The sequence below is a fragment of the Perca fluviatilis genome, chromosome 18 (genome assembly GCF_010015445.1).
Source record: "Perca fluviatilis chromosome 18, GENO_Pfluv_1.0, whole genome shotgun sequence".
Taxonomy (NCBI): Eukaryota; Metazoa; Chordata; class Actinopteri; order Perciformes; family Percidae; genus Perca; species Perca fluviatilis.
The window spans coordinates 19,947,161-19,974,263 of NC_053129.1; the positions used below are offsets into that span (position 1 = coordinate 19,947,161).

Genomic DNA, 27,103 nt, shown 5'->3' on the forward strand with positions numbered 1-27,103 from the left:
ACACACATGAGAATGGTGTCTATATAATAATTCAATTCATTGCAAGAAAGCAAACAAGAAATGTGGAACTATCACTTTGAGCAGGTTTCCAGGACAAAATGGAAGAAAATAAAATTTCGGTGAAGACACACACATGACACCCCTACAGTAGAAGGTTGCTCTAACACTAGGCTCCCATTAACAACATTGACTTGTTTTTAGTTTTGGCTCATTTTGAATCACTTAGATTTATGACAGAAACCATTTTGCACAATTTTAACTTCCAGCATCGTTTTTGAGCAGTCTGATTTCAAAATGTGAGGACATCTGTCGCTGTAATTGTTTTCTGAAAATCACAATCTAAATTGCACTCTCTACAAATAGAGCTGATCAGCCCCACTGTATAGCCTCTGTAGAATATTTTAAGCAAAATGTCTGCACTCCACAGCAGGTCCTGCCCTCCACTGCTCAGAAATTAATTAGTCAGATTACTGCAAACAGTATTTATACCCAATGGGGAAATATTTCTTCTCCTACAAGTGAGTCACACAGTATGTGATCAAAATACACATGGTAATTATTTCAGTTTTTTTAGGATTAGGCAGCACATTGGGACAATTTTTTAAAATTTAGAGATGCTTTTGATGAAAAGTCTGACTCTGTAAACAAACAAGTTTTCTGATTTGAGAAAATAACTTTAAATAGAAGTTTACACTTCGGTTTAATTGGCCTGAAATGTGTTCATTTAACAAGACTCGCATTTACTTTAACTTTTGTTCCACATGATTGGTCTTCTTGTCACAATAATTCAACAGTTTTTGCTAGTAAACCAGCCTATCTGACCTTTATTATTATGTTTTGTATGCTTTAATTAGTGAGTATGAGTGTATTCAGTCTTATTTATCCAAACATTTTGTGAGATAATGGAGCTTACTTACAGAGCAGCTCACCCTCACTAAAACCTCATAGATATTTTCACCACTAATTGACTTTAGTGAGCTGCTGACTTTTTGTCTAGCGCCACCATGAGGTTGACATTGTAGTTTCAAATAAAATGTCTGCAACTATTAGATGGACTGCCATGAAATTGGGTACAGGCTTTTATGTTTCCCTCCAGATTAACTGTAACAACTGTGGCGATCCCTTAACTTTTCATCTTGTACCATCATCAGCTCCAAAGTTACAATTAGTCCAATACTTTGGATAATGACCAAATACCTGCCAAATTTATGACATTTCCATCAGCCTCCGCTTTATGTTGTGTTTAGTGCTAATTAGATCATCTTAGCATGCTAAAACAAAATGGTGAATATGGTAAGCGTTAGACCTGCTAAACATTGTGTTAACATTGATATTGTGAGTATGTTAGCATGCTGATGTTAGCATTAAGTTCAAAACAGTGCTGGAGGCTCTTTGCTCTCAGTCTTGTTAGATGGATTCCAATAAAACACCCTCATCCATTAGTGTCAAATAATATGCTACATTGAATTATAAATCCAAAGATGTATGTGGGGTTACCACAGCATCATGTATGTAGATGGCTTCAGGATTGGGCCCTTCACTGAAATGAAAAGGTTGAAGATGAAAGAACTGTATGTTGTGTTTGTTTTCTACCCGTATGGTAGTACCGCTGGGTAGTGCTGATACTGTTGTGTTATCCAATTACCGACAGGATCAATGGTCCAATATGCAGTTTCTTTCCATGAGTGAGATGTGACTTTCTGTTACTGACATTTGTCCCTGTGGTGACAGTGTCTGCTATCTCAGCTGGTCACCAGAGCTCAGTGAATGAGTCATCTGTGTAGTTTCTAACAAACACAGATAAGAAATGCAGTGCAAATGCATGTTTCGACCTTTCCGAGTGACTCTGTTTCGTTACTGCTGCTTTTGCTGTCACAGAGGCTGGGCGAGAGTCTTTGAGAAGAAACTGTTCTGCTGCTGCTGCGGCTTGCTCCGCCGGCACACTACGTACTTGCTTTAAAACCTCATTACAAGGATGTGTGCGTGGCTTTGCATTTAAAACAGGTGCACACTGTGATCCATGAAACAGTATGGTGTACACACCCACCCACCAAACACATGCACGCATCAACAGTTATTTGTTCATCATCTTAATATCTTTCCAAGTCCCCTGTATGAGCCAGTCTGCTTTGCTTTTGGCTCCAGAAAAGGAATTATAAACTCAACTTAAACTAGCTAAGGCAACGCATCATTGAGCAGCGTGCAGGCATTCTGCTCCAGAAGCTGATTTAAATGTGCTTTGATTTAACTGTTCATATATGGATAGGTAGAAAAAAAACATTAATTAATTAGGTTTAGCTTATTTGTCTGGAGCAAATTACAACCAAAAGATTCCGTTAGATTTTAAAGTTTTTGGTTACAAGTAAAAGTTTTGACCTAGTGGTGGTGCTAGACAAAAGGTCACCAAAAACATTAGGATCCAACCTCTGGGGACAATAAATATCCACAATGCTATGGCGCTAAGCCGCTATGTGTATGCACATGCATGCATTTCTGACTTTGGCAACTCCAGCTGAGAGTATCAACCAAGGAAGAGCAGGCACACTGATATCCCAAACAACAGCACATAAACACCACCTATTTCCACCAGAATGGACTCATTTTTCTACACACCATCTTTTTATGCCATTAGAATATTCTGCAAGATCCTATACTTACATAGAAAAGGGCTTTAATGGAATCCAGCCATTATTTTGGCAGACTATAAATGCTGTCTGCAGTCATTGGCATGAGAAGAGAAAAGAGCCTGACTGTCATTCAGCGGTGTCTTCATTACCTCTGTAAGAAAAGCTTGACTTCTTTAACCTTGAATTATCATTCCGCTGGATCTATACCTGTGTTTATTAGTATGCATGCTATCAGTGGGCTTGGTGTGTGTATATATGATTGATCTTGTATGCAGATTCCATCTGATGAGGCGAAACAATCCCTGGGGGCTTTGAAGAGGTAAAATACAGCATGATAATATTTAAAGGAGGAAAACCAAATTATATATGGGTGTTTATCTGCCTGGAGCCTGAGACAGACAACAGAGGAATGAATCCTGATAAGCTGTATTATGTTGGGGTGCACAGGAAGTGGCCTGTGTTTGCATGCATGCAGCATATAAGTGAATCCTCTAGCTGACAGAGAGAAAAATCACTTTCATGTGGTTCCAGGTGATTTCATAATGACGTGAATGAAATGAAATTCACAAATGTATATTATAGCCAGAGAGCTTGTTATAGACAATCCCACTTAGGTTCTACCTCTTACCTGTCTGTGTCCAAAGTCATTAAGGATGGTGGCCAGTTTTTTGGTGTTGGCGTACTGACGCTGGGCGACAATGGCCGGGTTGGGATCCCTCCAGTCTACAGAGAGCCGATGAAGCCACATTTCAGCTTGCTGCAGGTGAGACTGCTTCAGACTGGGATCAAAGCAGTGGACCTCACATCCTGCCCTGGCGAGAGAACGCTCCAGGGACCGATCGTCCACACCCAACCTGCAGCAAACACAGCACAAGACAACCAGGTAAAAATACTTTCTTGGTACAAGCCAAAATATGTACATAGTATATATATAGAGAGAGTAATGATCAAATTTGACCTAGTTTAGATTATAGTTTATTTTGGCAAAGTACATCTGCTAAGGGATCACCAAAGCTATTAGAATTCATCCTGAGGGGGACATTTATGTCTGTCCCAAATTGAATGGCAATCCATCTCATAGTTGTGGAAACAGTTCACTCAAAAACACAAATGTTAACCTCATGGTGAATAATGAATAAAGGTCAGGGGTTTGGCAAAGTCACAAGGATTCATCCCCGGGGACTGTGAATGTCTGTACAAAATGTTCTAGCAGTCCATGTAGTAGATGTAGAGATATTTCACCAGATACGTGAAAACGTTGACCTACTGATGACCCTAGATAAAAAGTCAGGGAACATCAAAGTCATTTTCAAACAAAACGCAGGCCATGTCATTTTATAACTTCTCTTTGCCACATTCATGCTGAGACATTGCTACAGCTTCAAATGAGATATGCATTTTTACTTTACAAGAGTGGGCCTGATTTCATGGGAAATCTAATGAATGGCTTGGAAACTCAATATATAGCCCTACACTTTCCCATTATTGATAGCAGCAAGGCCAGTTGCTTACGAGCACAAAACAGGATGCAGGCTTCCTGTTTTACTCCGATGTAAACTGAGCTGAAACTTTAAGACCAACATGTGCATAATGCTGTTCCGTAAAGAGAAAACATTTGATCAAAGACCTAAAGATCTTCTTTGTGACATTATGCAAGAGGTTATACGAGTTTAAGTGGTCTTAATGTTGAGAAACATCAGCGCAAATGATTACATATGTCAAATACGATGGTGGATCACTGAATTCTCACAATACAATTTCCCACATGGACAGATATTCAGACAAGCTACATTTCAGTTACTGTGATTCTGACTGCACCTGCCAACTTAAAAGCCAAGAAATAAATAATACAAAAAAACTAAAGCAGACTGCTTCTCCATTTCGAAATACGATGTGTAAATGTAAGTACACCGACACATTTCCTTGTATTTCTCTCTCTTTAATGCGTCTCCCTCACTTTTCCACTCCCTCTCTCACTGCTATTCTCTCTTCGTCCCACCACTCCCTTATCTAATTTGGCAATTTTCTCCTTTTCTTCTTTTGTCGCCGCATTCCCTCGTGTCTAGTTTGTGCTGCGGCTGTATTCTGTAATTGCGGCAGAGGGAGTAGGCTACATTTCACAGTACACTTCTTGTACAAATGAGGCACCGGATCTCCAAATGCATCCCACATGCAGGGAGAGGAGAGATGAGTATATGGGAGAGATTGAGATTCAACTAGACATATCTTTTTTAATGCACTAAATATTTCAAATGCTTCATTGAGAGTTTCCCATTCTCTGGTGGGGTGTTTGGGCCAGGAATCACTGCAGTGACACTTTAGACAGGGATCAGGGATTACTCATGGAGGTGTGTGTGTGTGGGGGGGGGGGGGTAACCCTAACCTCTACTAGCTGTAATATCCTCTCTCATGAGACTAGTGCAGGAGCGGTAAACCTGTGTTGACTGGAATGTCATGGCAACCGTGTGTGTGTGTGTGTGTGTGTGTGTGCGTGTGTGTGCGTGTGTATGCTTGCATGCGTGTGTGTGTATGTGTGTGTGCGAGATGGTTTTACAAACACCCAATGGATTGTAAATCTGATAAAACTGAGCCTTTAGTCCACCTCCTGTCCTCGCACTGAACTATTATGTCAACAGCCTGTCTGGATGTTTTGAACCTCAGAGGCGAGTCTGGTTAACAAAGGCAGGGTGGGCTGGGAAACTATCTGCTGTCTTTGTCCCTTTCAAATCCTCCGTTCTTCCTTTATACCTTTGCCCTTACATCTTCTCTTATTTTTTTGCTCCCTTTGTTTCAAATTCCATGGTGTTCTCAAAATATTCTCCCTGGCTGTCTGTCTCACCACCTCCATCCTTACTCTCTCTTTTTCTTTCTACCGCGCTCCTATTCCGCTTCCTTCATCACACATTGCAGCTCATTAACATGTGCATGATTAATAAGTGATGTGCTTTAGCCTATATACTGTAGGTGCTCCAAATTTGATTAATTGCAGTCTGTGGGAAATGTTGTCATGAAAGGACCTCTTTCAAATTCAAGGAACTAAAGTCATTTAGCATTTTAAGGGCCTCGGAACTGACTCACCTAAATGGAATGCAGTTATTATTAATGTTATTAATTACACCTGCGCTTTTCCTGCAATCACATGTCAACATTTCTTCTGTGAGAAGATATATTTGGTTACCACAAAGCAATCCTAAAACAGAATTTTAGAATATTTTAGTACAGTAGAAATAGCTGATGCATATACTCAGTAAACAGTATAGCCTCGGCTTCAGTCAGTCTACACCTAAGGTTGGCACAGTTACCGAAATAAATACATTTTAACACTGAAGACAATAACATCCTCCCTTACTGAATATAATCTTGGAACCCTGACAAAATAATTATTAATCACACCAGCCACAATTAAAATGCAGCAGATGAGTCAATGCACAAGTTTCAATGGCTGCTTTGATTGGACAGAATGTGCACTGTTTTTTTTTTTTTATGACAATGGGTGATTCATCCTCTTAGATGATCTTTGATTACAGTAAGCATCTTCACTGTTACTGCATGAAGAGAAATATGAAAAAAGATTGAAAACTAGTATAAGAGGAGGAAGATGTAGGACGAGAGAGGTAAAATAGAGTACGAGAGGTGAAAGGTGGATTACTGGTCTTTCATGTGGGAAAACATCCTGCAACCCCCCATTCCACCACCATGTGACAGACCAATCAGAGAACAGCTGCTCATCCTGCCCAGGCACAGCTGTCCACGGCTCATTAAACTGCATGCAGATGAGACGTATCAACCGTACACACATGCACAAAAATATGCACACAGGAATACGCACACAACTGTACATAGTCAGTAACGCACTGACTTCAACTGTGTACACACACTTACCGGTAATAGTATTTGGCATTTCTATTAAAGCCAGTGATAAGTGCAGCAGTAGACTGTAGTAGAGGGTTTTCTGAGTTTCCTGTACAGCAGAGCAGAAGTCTCCTGAGAATAGAATACTCAGCATATCTGGCATAGATTCAGGAGCATGTGTGTGTGTGTGTGTGTGTGTAGGTGTGCGTGCGTGCGTGTGTAATATGAATCTAGGTCAGATATGGGACACGGGGAGGAGAAGATCACTTAGGCTATCCAGAAAAGTGGAACTTCAGAGAGCAGTTTGCCTTGTTGAACTGTTTTACTGGGCTCTTAGGACTTTTCTTTTGTTTCTCATGAAGTTTTTCATAGAATTTCAGTTTTTAGATCGACTCACTGTTATTGCATTAGCCGGAGTTGAGGGTCGATTAAGAGTAAATTTAATTAATTCCAGAGGTCTTAGGGGATCAGTTAGACAGAAGCGAAAATGGCAATGCGGCTTTCGTTGACGTGAAAAGTCAGAGCTGTGAGTCACATTTTCCCAAGCTGATATTCAGGTCAAATGTTAAAATGTTGCATAAATCGCTGAGAGGACGCATAATATTCATTTTATTTTTGGTGCATGCCTGCATGAGTGACTTCCCATCAGTCAGCCAGAGAATATCAGATTTTCTCCAATCTCTCCGTTTGACCCCTGACCCTTCTCCATAGAGAGGCAGGAAGCCCCACCCCCATCCCTCCCACATCAGTATCTGTGTTCTGCCTGCCTCTATGCCAGCACACCTGGGCTGTCTCTCATCAGTCAAATTAATAAGCTCCCTCTCTCCTGTAGAAAAATCCCTTTAGACCTCTTTGCAGCACCTCAGCACAGCAGAGGCCCAGCAGGGCAGAAACCGGGCCGAGCTGATCCACAACAGTGATTGACTCTCCAATCTTAAGAAGGTCAAATACTTTGGTGGCCTGACTGACTCTATTCAAGATTACTTGCCACTCAAGGAGAGGAAGCAGAGGTGGAGTGGATGTGACGTTCCAGGGGGATGTTAGAGGTACAGTTTAGACAGACAGAGGATTATCTTTACTCTTATTACAGTCTTACTTAACAAATTAAATTGTCCAGAATACTGAGATAACCACGCAAGGAAAAAGAAACCTAAATGCTACCTGGCACAAAAAACTGAATATTTCTAGTTTGTCAGAAAAAGACATACCTTGAATAAATATAAACTCAGTGACTAGTTAGCCATTGAAATAGGAATAAATAAAAAGAAAAGGCCAACAGGGGAGACAGAGATACCTCTCCTCTATTGGGTGGAAGATAGACTTCATTCTTTGATTAAATAATGAATAGTGAATAAATAGTGAAAACATGAATGATCATGGGTGAAGTGATAACAGCCGCAATTGTGCCTACATATATCACAGCCTGTCACGGAACCAGATGCTCTGAATTACCGTCGCATCTGCTGATAACTCACTGAGTGTCTGAAAACAATGTTGTGAACAACCCGTTGCTCTACAGATGCAGTATATGACGGCTTGTCACAAAGCTAGTGTACAGACTGTAGATTTTTATTTTGTAGAAAGTTATTCCGTTTATGTTAGAATAGAGGTTGACATGTGTTAGTGATGGTAAAGATTTGAGTTAGGGAATTAATGTATTCACTCGAAGGCGTGAGTGACCATTTGTCTGTACGCACCCAAAAGAGTAAACCCTGCAGTGTTTGCTTTGTATTCTGTGGGTCAGGCTGTACTTGGGGTCCACACATGCAGCCCAGGCTCCTTTGGTCCCCTCTTGAGCAGCTTCCTCACGGGCCAATGATGCACACGTCACCTGAACATATAAAAACACACATATTATAACAGCCATTTCCGATATTACATATTTACTGAGTTTGCTTTTGACAAATAATGTTCCGGATAGTTGGCTTTTTGAGTGTGTGTGAGTGGTCTAGTTTAACCAGGTATGTTTAGTCACATAGGACAAAAAAATTGAGTGCCTGGGAGTTTAAACAATCACACCAGCATTTGAAAGTCAAGAGTGGCAGCTTGGCTGACACCCCCTGAACTATCCTGATCTTTTTCTCAAAATATCCTAACACAAATGCTATAAATCATTGGAGACTGCAACTGACTTTGACCCTGGGCTAGTGTGTGTCTGGGCCTCAATGTTGAACTACGATATGCATACTATTCATCATGATGCGCAGCTGGGGCGGATGCATCAGCAGCATTGCCAAGTCTCTCAGGCCTGTTGGTTTTGTGTACATCTGCAGTTATACAAGTGACTAAGCTTTAGCACAGGAGCTGCTGCTCAAATGTTTGCTGGTTACTTTAAGCTCTGTCTGCAGCAGAGATTCAGTTTGCAGAAGAAGGGACAATATTGACTCGGACATGATGATATGAAACATAAATCTATGGTTTGACTATACACCACTGAAGTGTAAACATTGTACAAGTGTGTGTGTGTGTGTGTGTGTGTGTGTGTGTGTATTATTACTTACTGTGTATTATTGAGTCTAACGCTTACAGGTTACACGTTCAGGTTAATTGAAATAAAACCTGAGCAAATGTTTTCACAGCTATGTAAATGTTAAATAAAGTGCTTTCCAAAAGTATTCTGTTGCCAGGGAACGAGGAGCACTGCATGCCAGCCTATTTTAAAATCACATCTATTGTTTATTTAAAATTGACATTTGAAACTGTTATTTGTGCATGTTTACATTCTCAAGACAACACCAAAGTTCCCTTGTGAAGTGAGTTAGACTTTTACAGCTTCCTAAAAACCTTTAGGCATGGTTTGCTTGCTTTGGCTTTTTGAGTTTTTGAGGCTAAACAAGGTAGTCCAGATGTCCGTATCCCCAGCAACGTTTTTCAGCTCCTCCTGGGAAATGTAAAGAAGCAGCGGCTCTACTCCGTGCTCCTTCCAGATGTTTGATATTGGCTGCTTATATGTGTTTACCAGGTCTGCCCGGCAGCCGCCATCATCAGATCTGTGTCGGGTCCTCTCTAAGCAGTGTTCAGTGACAGACAGGTCAGGCAGGAAGGGACCAGCTGAGTCAAGTGCAGTGTTACCTGATGAAGTGTCTTTGTTGCAAAGGGCACAAGAAATGTATTGTACATGTGGGTGGCGCAATAATGTATTTAAATGAATTTGAAACCCGCTTCATTACGCCTGTCATTGTTAATGTGTTCCAGCTGAAAGCGTTCATCAGCACACAATGCACTGTGTGCAATGAAATGCAAAATCACTCCTGAGTATTTTGCCACTTCACATCTGCATTGAACTGCTGACTGCTGTGTCACTGAATACTGAGCTGTAAAAATGTACCTGTTTTCATTGAGCACACATTATGAGTGAACAGTAACTACCTATTGTTGTTAATCTAATCAGAAAAGAAATCCCACAGTACATTTAATGCTGTTAAAAAATACTTTTATAGACTATTATGTGTGTGTGCTGGTGCACACATGCATGCAAGATACACTGACGCCTATTGATTGGACAGTTGTGTCGCAGGCCATCTCTCTGAGTAACAGCTCCACCAGGCACTGTGTCAGTCAGCATTACAGCTGAGGATACTGCTATGCTCCCTCCAACTCCCTCCACCCTCGCCTGTCAGTGTGCATGATAGACAGTTCCCTTCAACAGAAACACACACACACACACACACACACACACACACACACACACACACACACACACACACACACACACACACACACACACACACACACACACACACACACATATAACACACACTCATACAATCTCTTTCTCTCTGTTCTTGTCATTGTCTCTTTCTTTCACACACACAAATTGGCTGCACACACGTGTACACACACACACACACACACACACACACACACACACACACACACACACACACACACACACACACACATCCCGTGGAAAATTCATTATGAGCTGAATGTCTGCTTTGTGAAAGATATAGAATGTTTGCTTAGTCATTTGGAGTGGGTTACTCTGTGTTCTTGCTATATTGTGTGAGCGAAAAAGATAAGTAGCTGATTTATCCCCAAGCCAAAATTAATTACAGTAAAAAAAACTCAGCAATCCAAAAAATGTCCTATGTTTTGGACAGTGAAAATCAATCTGTCTTTGCATTACCTTCGCAAGAGGGACAAGGGCACAGAAGTCCAGGCTTTTAAATCCCTTGATATTTTTCAAATTATGATGCTGAACATCTTCATCGATTTGTAGTAATTTAATACTGACATAAGCAAACAAACAAACCACAACATCTCATTGATTAAGTATGAATAGAGGGGCTGTGAGTTTCATCTGTATGGTAATCAATAGAGTAATGAATTATGTGTGTGCTGTCAAGCAAGACAAATACTCTCTGGCTGAGCTGAATGTGAAAGAGGAGCCAGTGTAGCTCAGTCATGGGCTGATAGATACATGCTTGCTCTGATATGTATACATAACAAAGACCTGTCAAAATGATGCACTTCCTGGCTTTGAATAGCAACAACTACTCCAATTATTCATCTTTAAACCACAGTCTTGGTGTTACATTTCTGCATCTGGTTACAATGTTTAGTTATCTTTCGTTAAACATTAAAAGTAAAATGCAAGTTTAATATGTGGTGTTTCCTGATGGAACACTGCTTGCAGCAAAGCATCAAGGACAGCCAATATCACACATTAAAAAATACAGAAAAACAAAAAAAGATACCACATTAACAGCGGAACAAGGTCAAAACTGAGCATTTGTAGGCCAAGAATCGAGCTGTTATTATTAACTGAATTTACAGCTCTTGTCTAAAAACAATTCTTTTTGTACCCTGTAAAGACATTCTATTCACATCAAATCAGCAGAGTAAATTGAGAAAAGAAGAAGAAACCAACAATGTTGCATCTTCATATCGGCTCTGCAAATCTTCCTTATCAGATTGTACTGTACTCATTCATTGTAGTGTATTTGGGCAGTCAGCATTAGTAGGAAATGCACTTACTTCCATTACGTTCCACCACTGCAAGAGACATTTTATTTTATTTTTAATATTGTACATGGTCCCTTACGAATACACGGAATAAAAGAAGTAGTTATGCACAACTGGAACTTTTAAACACCAGTGAAAATTCCAACAATGATGACTCACTTGTGGTGTTGTGATGTAGTTGAGGAACCTTTTAGCTTCATCCTCCAGGGAATGACTCTCACCGGCCCAGTGCTCCAAGTCTATATGCCACCGAGGAGTCTGTATGTAGCACACAAACATACGTGATCATTAACAATGAAAACAACATTGACAATTAACTAACATCAAAGTAGGCCACTCAAGAGAAATCCAGTGCAAGGGCAACAACAAAGGGAGCTTTATTCTTCCAGGTATTATAACCCACTTGTGTATAGCTACTGATGGAACTAGGTCACAATGTGCTCAGTGGAGTTTTTTTTCCCCACCTGTATGTTAGTGACAAATAAACTGCTAAAGTTCACTTCCATTCTTATTTTGGTAAAATGGGGGTTGCTATTTATTCTCATACATCCTGCGCTGCAAAGTACAGATACACAGAATCTTTTTTAGAAAGTCCAGCTGTGGTTCACAGTGGAAAAATAAGACTTCACCATAAGTTTGCTGTAGCAGCTCATTGCTGCTGTATGATCACATTCCTAAAACCTGGCAGAGCTGTGCTTAACAGCCTGCTTCGTTTCTACAGGAATGTGTCTGTTTATGATTAGAGGAGAGGCATTGAGATGGAGAGAAAAAAGAAGAAAGAAAAAGAGGGAGAGAGCTTTGATTATGTATTTGCTAGGTGCACAATCAATTCTTGGGTCAAACACCATTACCATGTGTTCATTAGCAGCCCCGGTATAAATTATCTTGGGTGATTTCACGACAGAGTGCTTCCCTGCCTGGGACGCTCCTGCGTTCATCATTGTTTTATGGGCACTGCAGTTTATTTTCAGATATTCCACGGTTATCCACAGATCATTTCTGGCTTAGTGAACAGGATCATGTTTGAGTTTGTTCAATGCTGTGGGCACATCTGGTGAGCAATCTGTAAAGGGCGCTATGGTGACATCAGGTCTGTTAAGGAAAATATTCTTGTGTTGGTATTCACACACGTTTCATGCCTCTTTTTCTTTCTCTCTCTACTCACAGTTATGCCCTCCAGTTCAGCTTTGTAACTGCAGGCTCAACACAATGGCCATCATAGCTCAGATACTTTCCTTTACAATCACACTGTTGATTTCAACAAAACATACATACATAACATACACTCGCAGCCCTCTGCTAATACATAATCTATGGCAGCACCATAGATCCAATGCAGAGCCTGATCCACGCTATTCACTGTTTGGCATTCAGCCTTTAATCGATTTGCAGTGTGTCAAAACATTTGAAATTTCGCAGTGCCGCAATTCTTTATCTCCTCTCTCTCCATCATGTCATCTCTCTTTTTTCTTTTCTCTCTTCCCTCCTCCGGCTCTAACACTCTGCGTCTTATTTCTCTCTCTTCATTGTTTCTCTCGATCTGATCCGTCTCTTTTTAAAATAATTGCACCTGTGATGCATGATTAACATAACTACCGTGCAGGACAAATAGGGTGATGGATGTGCACGTTTGGCTTTCAGTCTATAGCTATTGTTTTCTGCAGTTTGATTTTCCTGATTTGCTGTGGCATAAACAGGCCACAGACGTACCTTTGGACAAAACATCACAGCGTAATGCTCATGCTAACCCTTGCCACTCAACAGAGAGCTCAATCAAATAAATGCATGTCTTCATCATTAATGATGAAGACAGGACTATACAGATTCTGTACAGAAACCTTCTGATTTTTACCTAGGCCTCCACAGATTCAGATCTCATCGCAGAAAACTCTTTTGCAAAGACCAAAATCTGACACAAATCGACAAAAACAAGAGAACAGAATTTCCACCTCCAATCAACATTGCTCCAAAAAAACAGTATTAAGGCCAGGAGAACAGAAAGACTGCTTGTCGGTCTGGGAGTCATTTTCACGTAGACAAATAACATCTATATTTCTGCACCCCGCTGACTCTGAAAGCTCCCAGAGCTCTCTGTCTCCGAGCTGCCCTTTTCATCTCCTTACCAAGTCCTCCCTGCAAAGCTCAGCAATCAGGCCCCATACATCAGCCTGGTACAGGTTGGGACAGGACTGCTGATCAGAGGGCAGATATCTGGGACAATGGACTCACTGGGAGTGTGAGTTTAGAAGGTGTGGTTGAATAGGAACATAGAGGGTCAAAGGCTTGCACATACTCCCTGAAATTTATGGCAGAGGAGGAATGGAAATCTAGGCAGATTTTGCCAATGGAAGGGGAGTGCATCCAAGGTTTCTTGTTGAAAGACTTTACTAGAAGGCAGTTGTCAGGCTTGTACAACTCAGGTGTTCTATCCAAGTCTGTTTTCCTTGCAGCTGCAATTATTTTTCGCTTCATGTGAAGTTATTGGGTAAAAACAAATCCAACCTTTATCTAACAACAAATTTTTTTACTGCGCTTAAACTCCAAAATCCAAAAAAGAGATTTTGTGTGTCTCTTTGCACGCTTTGTAATATACATGTCTATGAGCTCTTACTAACTGCTGAATCATCACGTAGCAGTGATGAGATTAGTGTTAAGCCCCTTGTTCAGTCAAGCAACAACAAGTCATCAGTGCCTCAGGGACAGCAGAGGTAAGCAGTGTTAATAACAAACACACAGAACATCATCAGAACTGTCGAGCCTCAGCTGTTGAGACCTTAATCCCATGACATTAGATATAACAACATCATCAGCATGAGCATTTCAGGTAGTTGCCGACATGAATGGAAGGATGGGCAATTGAAATTGTTGATTAAGTTGGTACGATGATATTGGGAACAGGAAAAGGCTACATCTTCTGAAGAAAATGTATGTGTGCTCGCTGCTGAAAATGTGCACTGAAAGTATTCGAAGTTTAAGTGTGAATGAAATTGAAGACTCAGTTTTACCTTCAAATACTGAAAGGAGTGGAAATGTCGGTTAACAACCATGTGATGAATTGAGCATGAGGGATCAGTTGAAGTGGAGGTCCTAAAAGAAGAAGTGTCAGTGTATAAACTGAAATGTGTTGGTGCAATGCCTTTGGCAACTAGACAAGGGAACATTTCCACAGAAGATGTGCTACTTGCTGCTGACAATTTACAAATGAAATATTTGAAATGGTTAAATTACAAAAAAAAAAGTTGAAGTGCGAGATAAAATAGAAGGGCTGAAAGAAGTTACTAAGCACTAAATTAAATTAAATTGAATTAGTTGAAGTGAAAGTGCTGAAAGGAGATGATGATTCAGTTAAAGCGTAAGTGAGAAGGTGTTCGCGGCCCTGAAAAGAAAATAGTGCCAGTTCAGTTAAAGTGTTGGCTTAACTCTAAGCACTTAAAGCAGTTGAAGTTAATTGTGTAGTGTGGACAGTGGAAGCAGGTGAACCCTCAGATAAAGAAAAATACATGATTCATTTAATTCATCTGGAAGCAAAGTTAATAGAACTGAGGTTAAAAAAATAAAAATAACTAAATTGTATTTCATTAGAGTTTTATCCTGATACATTCTTGCCTTTCCTTTTTTTTTTTTTATTTCTTAGGGATTTAAAAAAAGTTTTTTTTTAACATCCTTGCCCCCTTTTTGATCGCTCTGTTATTGGGCCTTTCTGCATGGCCTGCATGTCTTGATGGAGCTGGGTGTGTTCGTGGATCTGTGCCTCTCAGCCATGGTATGAGAGAAGTGTGAGCAGCCAGGCCAAGCATGAATAATCCCCCGGGGAGAAGAGAATGGATGGGTGGACAGGAGATGACTGGATAAAACAAGAGAGGACTGTCTGCCAAAACAATGAAGGAGGGTGAGAGAAAGGGAGGAGGAGCGGGAGGTAGAGGGGGAGATGGACTTGAAAACAAAGGAGGAAATCTACCTCACTGTGATGGCAGAATAAGAGTTCTACACTTGTTTATGGATTTCCACCAAGAATAATAAAAAAAAAGTCGATACATAACAATCGATGACAGTGTGGTCAGAGCGTCTCAGAGGACACAGCACAACCGGTGCTGGAGTAAACACATTGTCGCTGGTGTATCAAATGTCACGGAGGAGCCAGCCACAGGTGAGCTGTGTCTGCCCATTTGGAAACCATAAGGCCACAGACGGAGTGCTGCCAAGTCGGCCCCGTCTGTTGGTAAAGCGCTAGGGTTGGCTGAGTGTCATAGCTGCTGCTCATTGTATTTTCAATTGCTCTCAGAAAAGTCCAGACATTTCAGAAAAAGAACACCAGTCTGTGCAGTCAAGAGGTCAAAGCTTTCAGTTTAACAGCATGTGGAATATAATTATAACACTGTGGAGTGTCTTTAAGTTAGGGAATGTTCTTTGACAGGCTATATTTTCCTGACAGCTTACAATACCTCTGTCCCAAATGAAGGTCAAGACAAGTGAGGGACAAGTGGACAGACAGAGAAGTTGTGGTTTAATGAAACAGCAGGTGGCTGATTCACATTAGCCTCCTTCTGATTTCTAGAAGTTGGTGAACCCATGAGAGACTATATCAGAGAGACTTGTGCTCCAGGGGGCTGTGATAATGCGATTAAGAGAAAAATGAAGTTTTTTTAAAACCTACTTAATACTTACATAACTGCATTGACAGACAGGTGTACACTTATCAGATATTTCATCTGATACTTTATAAATAAAGAAGAAAAGATAAAGATGAACAATGATGTTTTGGTCTTCTCCACTACATGACGATATTTTTCTGTATTGTTTCTTCTGCGAAGTCGAAAAACCAGAGGCTGTATGTACATCATTTGGACAACGCTTTACGATCTGATCCTTGCACGTTATGTTCATTTGGCAATAAAGTTCTTAATAAAATAAGAAATTTCTTAGTACTTTTCATTTGTCAAGTATTTATATAACACAGGAGTATACAAAAATAGATTGGGTTACCAGAAAACATGCTATATTGTGATATGTATCGAAATATAAAATGACCTATATTGCGATAGAAGATTTTGGCCATATCGCCCAGCACTATTGTGAGTTATTCAGGTGAGAAATAATGACAGAAGATTAGATTTTGGTGTATGTTTAATGCATATTGTGTAATATCAGTTAGTAATAGACCAAACATTGAGAACTATTATATTAAGAGCGTAATAAATAATAAGTAAGTATAGATTAAAAAGATTGATACTGACAGCATGATTGTATGATACATAAAGGAAAATCACAAAGAGTCAGCTTTACTAAACTCTATCGTTCTGACTAATCTGGGAGACTGGCAGTCGGACCAGACCCAGCTGTCTGCACTTCCTGCAGTGTCATATCTATTCCTCAGGCAGGCCTGGCTCAGTGGCCAATCCCAGCTCACTGCCAGAGTACAGTGAGAGACAGAGAGGGTATAACAGAATTAAAGCAGAGGATTACGCTGATCTTTTTTAATAAAGGCGGTAATCTCAGAAGAGTTTAGCCTCAGTCTCAAAGGCAGAGTGATGCTGTGGAGGAAGAAGCCTGTGGAGGAGTGGAGAGATACATGAGCAGGGGGGTTGACGTTAAGTGTTTGTGTGTGAGAAGGAGAGAGAAATTGGAGGTTGAGGCACAGATGGTGTAGATGAAGAATGAAGAATTCTCCTCTCTGTTCTGCTTTTACTTTGTAGGAGAAATCTAACGAACCCACATCTGGTGTGCATTTACCAGAGAGAGAGGGAAAGAGAGGAAGTTAGAAAACGACTGAAACAATCCTAGAAATGTTTATTGCACAGTGGTGGAGTTAAATTAACCTCTGAATATTATTCGACATTGAGGCTTTGCATTCATGCGCCACACACTGTTACATTACAGCACACGCACGCTCTCATTCCTCATCCTGCACAATACTTGGCAGGAGCATTATCTCCCCACGTGCCTCAAATCAAAGCTGATCGAAGACCAGCGCGAGCCCATTCTCACTCAGCACTTTGTGCCAGCGCTTACATGGCAGCCTCATTTTGTGTCCATCTAGCTTAAATCAAAGCTGATCTGTGAGCAGTGCTTAACCATAATGCCAGTACAAGGCATTTACATTTTCCTGTATTTTGTTTCAGGCCATTACAAACATCCTCAATATACAGTACAGGCCAAAAGTTTGGACACACCTTCTCATTCAATGTGTTTCCTTTATTTTCATGACTATTTACATTGTAGATTCTCACTGAAGGCATCAAAACTATGAATGAACACATATGGAATAATGTACTTAACAAAAAAGTGTGAAATAACTGAAAACATGTCTTATATTCTAGTTTCTTCAAAGTAGCCACCCTTTGCTCTGATTACTGCTTTGCACATTCTTGGCATTCTCTTGATGAGCTTCAAGAGGTAGTCACCTGAAATGGTTTTCCAACTGTCTTGAAGGAGTTCCCAGAGATGCTTAGCACTTGTTGGCCCTTTTGTCTTCACTCTGCGGTCCAGCTCACCCCAAACCATCTCGATTGGGTTCAGGTCCGGTGACTGTGGAGGCCAGGTCATCTGGCACAGCGCTCCATCACTCTCCTTCTTGGTCAAATAGCCCTTACACAGCCTGGAGGTGTGTTTGGGGTCATTGTCCTGTTGAAAAATAAATGATGGTCCAACTAAACGCAAACTGGATGGGATAGCATGTCGCTGCAGGATGCTGTGGTAGCCATGCTGGTTCAGTATGCCTTCAATTTTGAATAAATCCCCAACAGTGTCACCAGCAAAGCACCCCCACACCATCACACCTCCTCCTCCATGCTTCACGGTGGGAACCAGGCATGTAGAATCCATCCGTTCACCTTTTCTGCTTCACACAAAGACACGGCGGTTGGAACCAAAGATCTCAAATTTGGACTCATCAGACCAAAGCACAGATTTCCACTGGTCTAATGTCCATTCCTTGTGTTTCTTGGCCCAAACAAATCTCTTCTGCTTGTTGCCTCTCCTTAGCAGTGGTTTCCTAGCAGCTATTTGACCATGAAGGCCTGATTCGCGCAGTCTCCTCTTAACAGTTGTTCTAGAGATGTGTCTGCTGCTAGAACTCTGTGTGGCATTCATCTGGTCTCTAATCTGAGCTGCTGTTAACTTGCGATTTCTGAGGCTGGTGACTCGGATGAACTTATCCTCAGCAGCAGAGGTGACTCTTGGTCTTCCTTTCCTGGGGAGGTCCTCATGTGAGCCAGTTTCGTTGTAGCGCTTGATGGTTTTTGCGACTGCACTTGGGGACACATTCAAAGTTTTCGCAATTTTCCGGACTGACTGACCTTCATTTGTTAAAGTAATGATGGCCACTCGTTGCTCTTTACTTAGCTGATTGGTTCTTGCCATAATATGAATTCTAACAGTTGTCCAATAGGGCTGTCAGCTGTGTATCAACCTGACTTCTGCACAACACAACTGATGATCCCAACCCCATTAATAAGGGAAAAAATTCCACTAATTAACCCTGACAAGGCACACCTGTGAAGTGAAAACCATTTCAGGTGACTACCTCATGAAGCTCATTGAGAGAACACCAAGGGTTTGCAGCGCTATCAAAAAAGCAAAGGGTGGCTACTTTGAGGAATGAGGACAATTCACAAGTCAAATATAACTAATTCATCAGATAATAGTAGCATAAAAGGCCAGGGTGCTTTTCTTTAAATGGTTTGAGATTTAATACAAGGTATTACAAGTATACTACATGGTATGCGTGTAGCTGATAGAACAACAACATCCTGTTTACTTTTGCTGTAAACATGATCCAATACAAAGCCAGAGTGGGAATAACAGTTGCTAATGGCCTTTTAAAATCTACGGCTTTAAAAGGAAAGGCAGCTGTGTGTGGTTTGGTTTAATAGATTTCCATCAGTTACGTGTGGTTTCCAGTTAACAAGAAAAACAAGATGCTCTTATCACACACACACACACACACACACACACACACACACACACACACACACACACACAAAACACACACACACACACACACACACACACACACACACACACACACACACACACATATTCATTCACACATACACACGCATACACATTAAAGCCAGCGTGTTCCCTGAAGTCCTTTGACTTGTCATGGCATATGCAGTCAACTTAAATATCTGTACTAGGACTGGCTGTTACCTTGGAAACACAGTCCCCTATTCACATCATGGTAACCTCACTCATGCACACATTCATAAATGCATGCAGGCATATACAGGAGAGCTGCACAATATGAGTAAAATATCTAATTGCAATTATTTTTTACTGATATTGCGATTGTGATATGATTCACAATATTGGAGGGAATGCTCACTTTTGTATTATTATTCTCATTTTCATTGAAAATTATTAAAACTAAAAGAAATTAAAATGATTATAGTGAGATTCTCTACCAAACAAAGATTTTTTCTTTAGTCCATAGGATACAATTTGTGGCTGGGACATATCTGCAGCACCACAATAGGCTACTTAATTATTTTAGTTTGACACATATTTTGCCATTAACAAATGTCCCCCCACTTGTGGATATTGCGCTAGTCCATTTTACGATTTTGATACAATTGCGATTAATTGTGCAGCCCTAATATACAGATGCTCCCATTCACCACAACATGGCTTGAAATTGTTGTGTAGAAGATGCAGCTTAGAGAAAAGGTGATTGACACCGCTGAAGACACGTTGCTGTCTAATTTGATCATATTATGTTTGAGTCTGGGCCCTCTTGGTCAGCATCTCAAGAGACAGATGGTGTCTTATTGTTAACAGGCTTGCAGTTAAAAAACCTGCATGTGTGTGTGTGTCTGAGTGTGTGAGTCAATCTATGCAAGTGTGTGCCTGTCTTCCTGGACAATATCCCAGATATGAGATCTGTGTTTGATGTCTAGTTGGGAAGAGCTGAGGGAGCCCGCTGAGCACCATATGACATCCACTTCCTGAGATGGAGTTGAAAAAACCGAGAGAATGACAGTGAGATGGACAAAGACAGGCGGTAATTGTCTCTCTCGGCTCATCATTTTACTTTTCTTGCCATTTTGTCTTGTTTGTTTCTTGCACATACTATAAATGATTACTGAATATGAAAATGGAAAGAAATTGAAAGAGATGGCAAGGGGGATCTATATTCTCGCCTTGTCATAGCATACTTGTCAATATTCATGGTTGTTTTAGAATCCTGCCAACATTATTACTGAGCAGTGGTGTCTCCACAAGAACTCAGCTTGTGTTTCTAATTTCATCTCACTTATATGTGCCTTCCTCTCCATATTTATTCCATTCTCATCATCGCTCACCCCTAATTTCCACCAGGCGCGCCATTCAAATCAAAGTTTGATAATCCAGCAACGCCACAGCGTGTCCCAGAGGCGTGCGGCTCTCCACTCCGCTAAAGATATGAACCAGGTCTATTTTAACGCGAGCAGCGGGGCATTCGGACAGCCCGCCCCCCAATATTGTATATATGTCTCCTTTTCAACACCACGGACGACGAGAGATTCATCTTGGAGGTTGGAAAACATGATCTACCACATCACAGATCTTTTTTATAAAGACAACACCAGAAAAGAGAAGGTATAGAGTTTAACTGTAGGAGTGCAAGTTGAAGGTAGATACTAGCTTAATAGACACATGATTGTTCTGTAAAGTACAAAGTAGAGACAATTAAATCTGAGAGTCGGGCAGGCAAGATGCTCCCGGTATGGTGGCGTGTGGCGGAGGACGGAAAACACAACAGCGGCGCAGCCGGAATGCAGCCAGTAGACCTATCAGCTATCAAATACGTACTAAAGAAGAGACAGAGAGGCAGACATATTCTTTCCAAAGTGTTTAGAGCAACAAAAAGCGCTTTAGATGATTGTTCTTCAAGTTCACTGGCCCTCTCTGTTGCTTTTGGGGATAAGTGGTGTCTGTTGTCTTTGTAACCAAGGTACGCAGGTAACTAAGGTGCATGTCAAATGCTACTGAAATGGGTTTCTGCAACACAAACGAACCTTAGGCTTTTTGGTGACACCCAAAGTGCCATTTGCTAGCAGGTATTCATGGTAAGTGTATATGTACACGGATGGGGTAGTGTGAGTGAGTGGCAAAGATGGGAGCGAGGTCGTCCCATTTCAGAGGTCAATGCACTCATTCATATCAGCTGGGAGGGAGACTGAGTATTTTCTGGAATGTTCCAGACAAGGCGTCCATGTCTGAGGAGAGTATTGTGCGATTGAGACTCTGGACTTGACAGTTTGACACTGACTTTTCCCCCTCTAGTGGGAGTCTTTGTCCGATAACATTTAGGACACACAACAGACCCACTGTTTATTCAGTCAATAACATAAAGAGCACTGAGTGGCTTCTGTTTTTCCATCTGCAACATATGGTTGTGATCATCTTGTTTGAGGCAGGGTTTGTATGGATCGACATTTAAAAGTCTGGCTCAGAAGCTTTCAGGTCTCAGCTCTAGCCACAAATCTTTTTCTCAGCCAAGTTTCACAGCCAAAGTTTAAAAAAAGTTTGATTTGGGATCCATAATGTTCCTACTTATGACACAATACAAGTAGTAATATCTTTTGCGTTCCAGATACACTCTCAGCTGTTTCTCTTGTTTACAAAGTGTGTAAAGCCTTGCTTAAGGCAATTAAATAGTTATATTTCTATAAACTTTGCAGAGAGAGGGTGATTGATTATCTGAAAGGTCTCTTTGTGCTTCTTCCCCCCCTAACTTGGCAAAGATTCCAAGCCGGTTTGTTTTCTTTAGTTGGACTTGGATAAAGCTGTGTGCATTTGTGGAGCAGTTTATTTCTCCAGGGTGGCTGGTGTGTGCATAAGGGTTGATGTCACTGCAGTTAATTTATCCAAAAATCAAAGGGTTCCCATGTCTAAACATATGTCGGGTATTTCTCAGCTCTGCATGCCCGCGGTCCTAAAGTATGATTATAATTATGATTATTATTTCAAACCATTCTCATATACATGTAAACCCATAGAACAACGATGTGTCGTTCCTACACTTTGGTTTTGGTAAGGATTAAACAAACAAAATCACATGAAAAAAAAGGTAGCCAGGCTAGCTGTTTCTATTTGTTTCCAGTCTTTGTGCGGCGCTACGATAGCGCTGGCGCTGGCAGAGGCTGTAGCATCATAGATAATGGACAGATGTGTCTTTTCAAATAACTCTTGTCAAGACAGCGATAAAGTGTATTTCCCAAAAATGTTGAACTATTCCTTTAAGAGCATAACAAGTTAACATGGGAAAAACTAGCTGCTGCAACATTTTTTTCTAGCTTTATATTTACATTTTAGGCAATTCAGAGACTCAAGAAAAGCTTACTATTTGGTTAATATAGACATTTTTGCTTCACCAAATGTCACTGTAAAAGGCCACAAATTTTTTTGGTTCTTGAAGACTTTTGTATAATAAGTCAATATACATGTGTAAATAACCCAGGTTGGAAAGGCAAGTGCACTAGGCAGTGTTTGTAATGGATGACATTTTTAGCTCAAGAACAGGGAGCTGAATGTGACGCAGGTGACATGTCAGCTTCCCAGCCGTTGATTCCTTGTGACTCCCTGGTTCCCCAGATGCCCCAGCTAGAGGTTAAAGATGCCTGAGAACTGACTCCAGTCACACATTTGGGATTATAGAAGTCAGCCTCTCTCATTCTTTACTAACAGCTTCTCTCTCCCTCTCACTCTGTTGAGCCGAGATCTTTCAGCTTTCCAAGGTCACCGGGTTTTTGCATTTGAAATTCCACTGGGGGCCCAAATCTAGCTGGCAGCAGTTGGCGCAGACAGCACGAAGTGGCATTTTATTTCTTCTTTTTAAACAATTATTTTTTGGGCATTTCCACCTTTTAATGGATAGGACAGTTAGATATGGAAGGGGAGAGAGAGGTGGAAGACATGCAGGAAAATCGTCACAGGTCAGACTTGAACCCTGGACCTTCTGCATTGAGGAATAAACCTCTACATATGTGCACCTGCTCTACCAACTGAGCTAACCCAGCCACACAGGGTGGCATTTTCTGTTCTCACTTCATGCCAACACTGAACTAATCAGCGTTAGAAACAAAGTATTAATTTGGAACCACACTGATGCTCATTTAAACAAAAGTAATTAATACCTGCCTTTTGGATAAATTATCTTGTGTCCCATCTAAGTAAAATAAATCATTTGAATTAAAGTGCTCTGGTTTATTGGTGGTTTTTGGTGGATTCAATTAACGCAATCAAAAAGTATTCTGTTTTATCAAAACAGAGTGAATTAGCGTCATCTTAACAGCCATAACAGTGGGTTTTTTTTAGTTTTTTTTCCTCTGCTGGATTCCTTTCAGGTTCTTTGTCTAGTGTGTCAGGGAAGCTTACAAACCTCTAGATTGCATTTCTGACAATCCGTCACTGTTGCCAACATCAACAGAATAATACAGAAAACTGAACTATCTCCCCCTGTATGGCTCTGTACAACAAGATAAAAAGATCAGTTATTACATGGGGTTGCACAGATTACCTTTTCATCACTGGATGACGTTTCAGCGGGCTGTCTCAGTGTTTCATGTTATAAAATCTTCTAAAACTGGGAGGCCTTTCTCAGAGGATGCATGGTGCCACTTTGCTTCTTTGTTGTGGTCTATGTGCCACATGCCTGTGGGCTTTGAGATTAAGTGTATGTAACGTGAATGACAGCTGGCCTATCTGGGAAACATTTCTAAATGTCGCTGGGACAGAATTCCTGTAGAAAAGCTCTGCAGAGCTCACACAGTTACAGTGTGGTCACTATGAAATGGGATGCTTTGGAGAGCAGGCAGGGACAATGTGTAATGAAAGGGATGTGTATGTAGCAGTTTAACATTAATAATTCATTTCTACACTAATTTGGACATGTTTGTGTTTGGTTTCTTTTAATGGTAGGTGATGGGAGGCGTGACTTAAGAGAAGACTAAAGAATAAATTGCTTCCAAGATGCTAACTTGTTGTCTTCAAAAAGACAAAAGAAGTACTGTATTTGCAGAATGGCATAGAAAGAGCAGTGGTTACCAATAATCTCATTTTTGACAGGAAGCAGTTGGACTTACTTCCTCCCCCACCAATGGCAGTAGGTGTGTGTAGGAGGCATAGTCATGCAAATTAGCTTATAGCGTCACCTGCTGAGTTCTGGTGGCTGCCGGCAACTACTGTTCTTTTCCAAAGCTTTCAGTAGTTTTCAGAAATGCGTTGGAGTGCGTCACTGTGACGTAGAGGCAGTAGTCAGTTTATTACTGTGTTAAAGTCAGGAGGCTGAGTCATCAGTGCATGCTGTTTCTGCTCTTCTCTGTCTTTCTCTCCCTTCATTCTTGCTGCTGTTGTTTGGCTCAAAACATTTCATGTCTGTCTATTATTTACCAACTCATCCCTCTCTCCTCTTTTCTCAGCGGGGAAGAAAACCTGCAAGAGGTAAATGATTAAAGAGAATGTGTGTGTGTGTATTTTACTGTATGTGGATGCCTGACAGCTAAGAGATTAGATTTCCTTTAGATAGGTTGTTACGAAAACAGACCCTAGGCTCTCGGACACACACACACACACACACACACACACACACACACACACACACACACACACACACACATACACATTATTTAAGGGAGATATTTTTTTTCTGTTCCGTCACTTATATACACTACAGTTTCTGGAATGCCTTTCTCAATGATTTTTCTCTTTATTTTGCTCAGAGAAAACCTCAAAGTTTAAAATCCTGAACTGCTTGCGTTTTCAAACTGCAGCCAAGATAACAGAGCAGCTGGTGTTGTGTTTGTGAAGCTGTGTCACCTTGTAGTTGTGGTTTACCGTCAAAAGATCATCAATCAACCAGGTAATGTGAAAGAGGAAATGTTATTTAATATTTCCTCTTTCACATTACCTGGTTGATTGATGTAATAATACTGATGTGTGAAGAAACCCCATTGATAGTGGTAATAAGACAGATATGGAGTTTTACTTGTTTACGTGTCTGAATCAGGACTGAGACACAAATAAAACTCCATATATACATATAATGCCATAAACAGGTGACAAAGAATAAGCTTTTTAAGCTCAATAGTACTTCTACATTTTGGGTTTATGTGTGAGCGTTTAGCATTGTAACTTAAATTTATTTTTGTGTACTTTATTTAGTATTGTGGTTTGTTTCTTATTTTGGCTCATAAATAGATAGTAGTGAGGTGCAGCTAAGAGTTTCTGTTTATGCTCTGCAGCAATATTAAACTTCAATCTTTCCATAATGTGTTGACAGAAGTTATACTATAGTTAACATGTCAAACATAACGGCTGGGTAACAGAAATACTTAATAACATTTAATGTTGTGTTTGATCACTTTTGTCCTAAATTAATGTCCCTTATCCCTATCCCTATCCCTTTTAAATAGCATGCCAAACATCTTGTCTGTGAAAAGGTCTGCAGACTCATTTCTACTGTAGTCTCATTGAATACCACTAAACAAACCCATTAAAATATTACAGAAATTCTAAAATTAATGAGTGCTTTAATTGGCATGAGCACAGCTTTATATAGCTAATTTCCCCCAGTGTTTGTGGAACGCATCAGCCTGTACATGCTATTGGCTAAAGCGCTATTTTTGTGACTTTCCTACTGATAACTGTGCTTCAATAGGATTTTTCTCTTGAATCCTTCCATTTCTATTCATCAAGGTCACTGGAGGCATCCTCATCATCTTCCTTGCTGAGCAACAGTCCTGCCTTCCAGCCCTTCCATTTTTTTTGTTATATGTTTCATTTAAAAAGTTTATTTTATTTTTTTTAAATTAAAATTTTTTTTTTTAAAAAAGAGAAGGAAGACAAAGAAACTTTATAACCAAGAAAGAGTTAAAGCAAAGGGGAAAAGCGTAATATGGATTAGAAGTGGGAGGCAAGATTGTAGTCTAAAATTGAGACAGACAGGAGAGATGAAAAAGCAAAAGGGAGGATGAGAGCACGAAGAACGGAAACAAGGTAACATGACAGAGCAAAAGAGCAACAGTGATCTTCAAGATGAGAGCCTAAAGCAAGAAAATGCGAGAAGAGAGTGTAGGTAGAAAGAAAGAGAGAGAGAGAGTTAAACGGCTGCAGCATATGACACAGAAATTTCATCAGGGCCCCTTCAGGGCATCTTATGTGACAAATGTTGTGTTAAGAAGCAGGGAGAGTGAGCATATGGTGGTGGTATGTAATATTGATGGTGCACGAGTGCCCTTCCCTCCATGTTGCATAATAGCCTTGCAGTGATTTTAAAACAGCATTTAAAACTCAAGCTCTGTTGCCCCTCGGTCTCTAGTTGTTTAAGTTATTAAAGATTTAAAGCAAGCATTTCTTGCCCCAAAGTCACAGAAAGAAGAAATTCAGTAGAGAGGAAGAAACAAGGGACTGAAAGAGAGAAGAAAGATCAAGAAGAAAGATGTGTGTGTGTGTGTGTGTGTGTGTGTGTGTGTGTGTGTGTGTGTGTGTGTGTGTGTGTGTGTGTGTGTGTGTGTGTGTGTGTGTGTGTGTGTGCGTGTGTGTGCGTGCATGCGTGCTTGTACACATACCTTTATGAGAACCAATTTGAGTTTGAGACCTTGAGAGTGAGGACATTTTTTGGAAATTGAAGACATTTTGGCCGGTCCTCCATTCGGACAGACATTCAGACTTGG

General features: G+C 40.6%; 1 protein-coding gene and 1 long non-coding RNA gene across 3 annotated transcripts in view; one reads left to right on the forward strand and one right to left on the reverse strand.

Moving 5' to 3' along the window:
* The window catches only part of mettl24 (methyltransferase like 24), a 31,531-nt gene that overhangs the window by 3,069 nt on the left and 1,359 nt on the right, over positions 1–27,103 (reverse strand). Inside the window, exons 2-5 of one of the 2 annotated variants that reach the window (XM_039781452.1) lie at positions 11,607–11,705; positions 11,460–11,477; positions 8,177–8,310; positions 3,256–3,481 (exon numbers count right to left, since the gene is read on the reverse strand). In XM_039781452.1, the coding sequence (XP_039637386.1) occupies positions 3,256–3,481; positions 8,177–8,310; positions 11,460–11,477; positions 11,607–11,705 (477 nt within the window). The remainder of the gene's footprint in view (positions 1–3,255; positions 3,482–8,176; positions 8,311–11,459; positions 11,478–11,606; positions 11,706–27,103) is intronic. The other variant, XM_039781453.1, reaches the window with a different exon arrangement.
* On the forward strand, positions 3,451–26,183 carry LOC120546509. The gene is made up of 4 exons (XR_005636880.1): positions 3,451–3,510; positions 7,312–7,525; positions 24,851–24,872; positions 26,127–26,183. It is a non-coding gene; the product is annotated as an uncharacterized LOC120546509 (long non-coding RNA).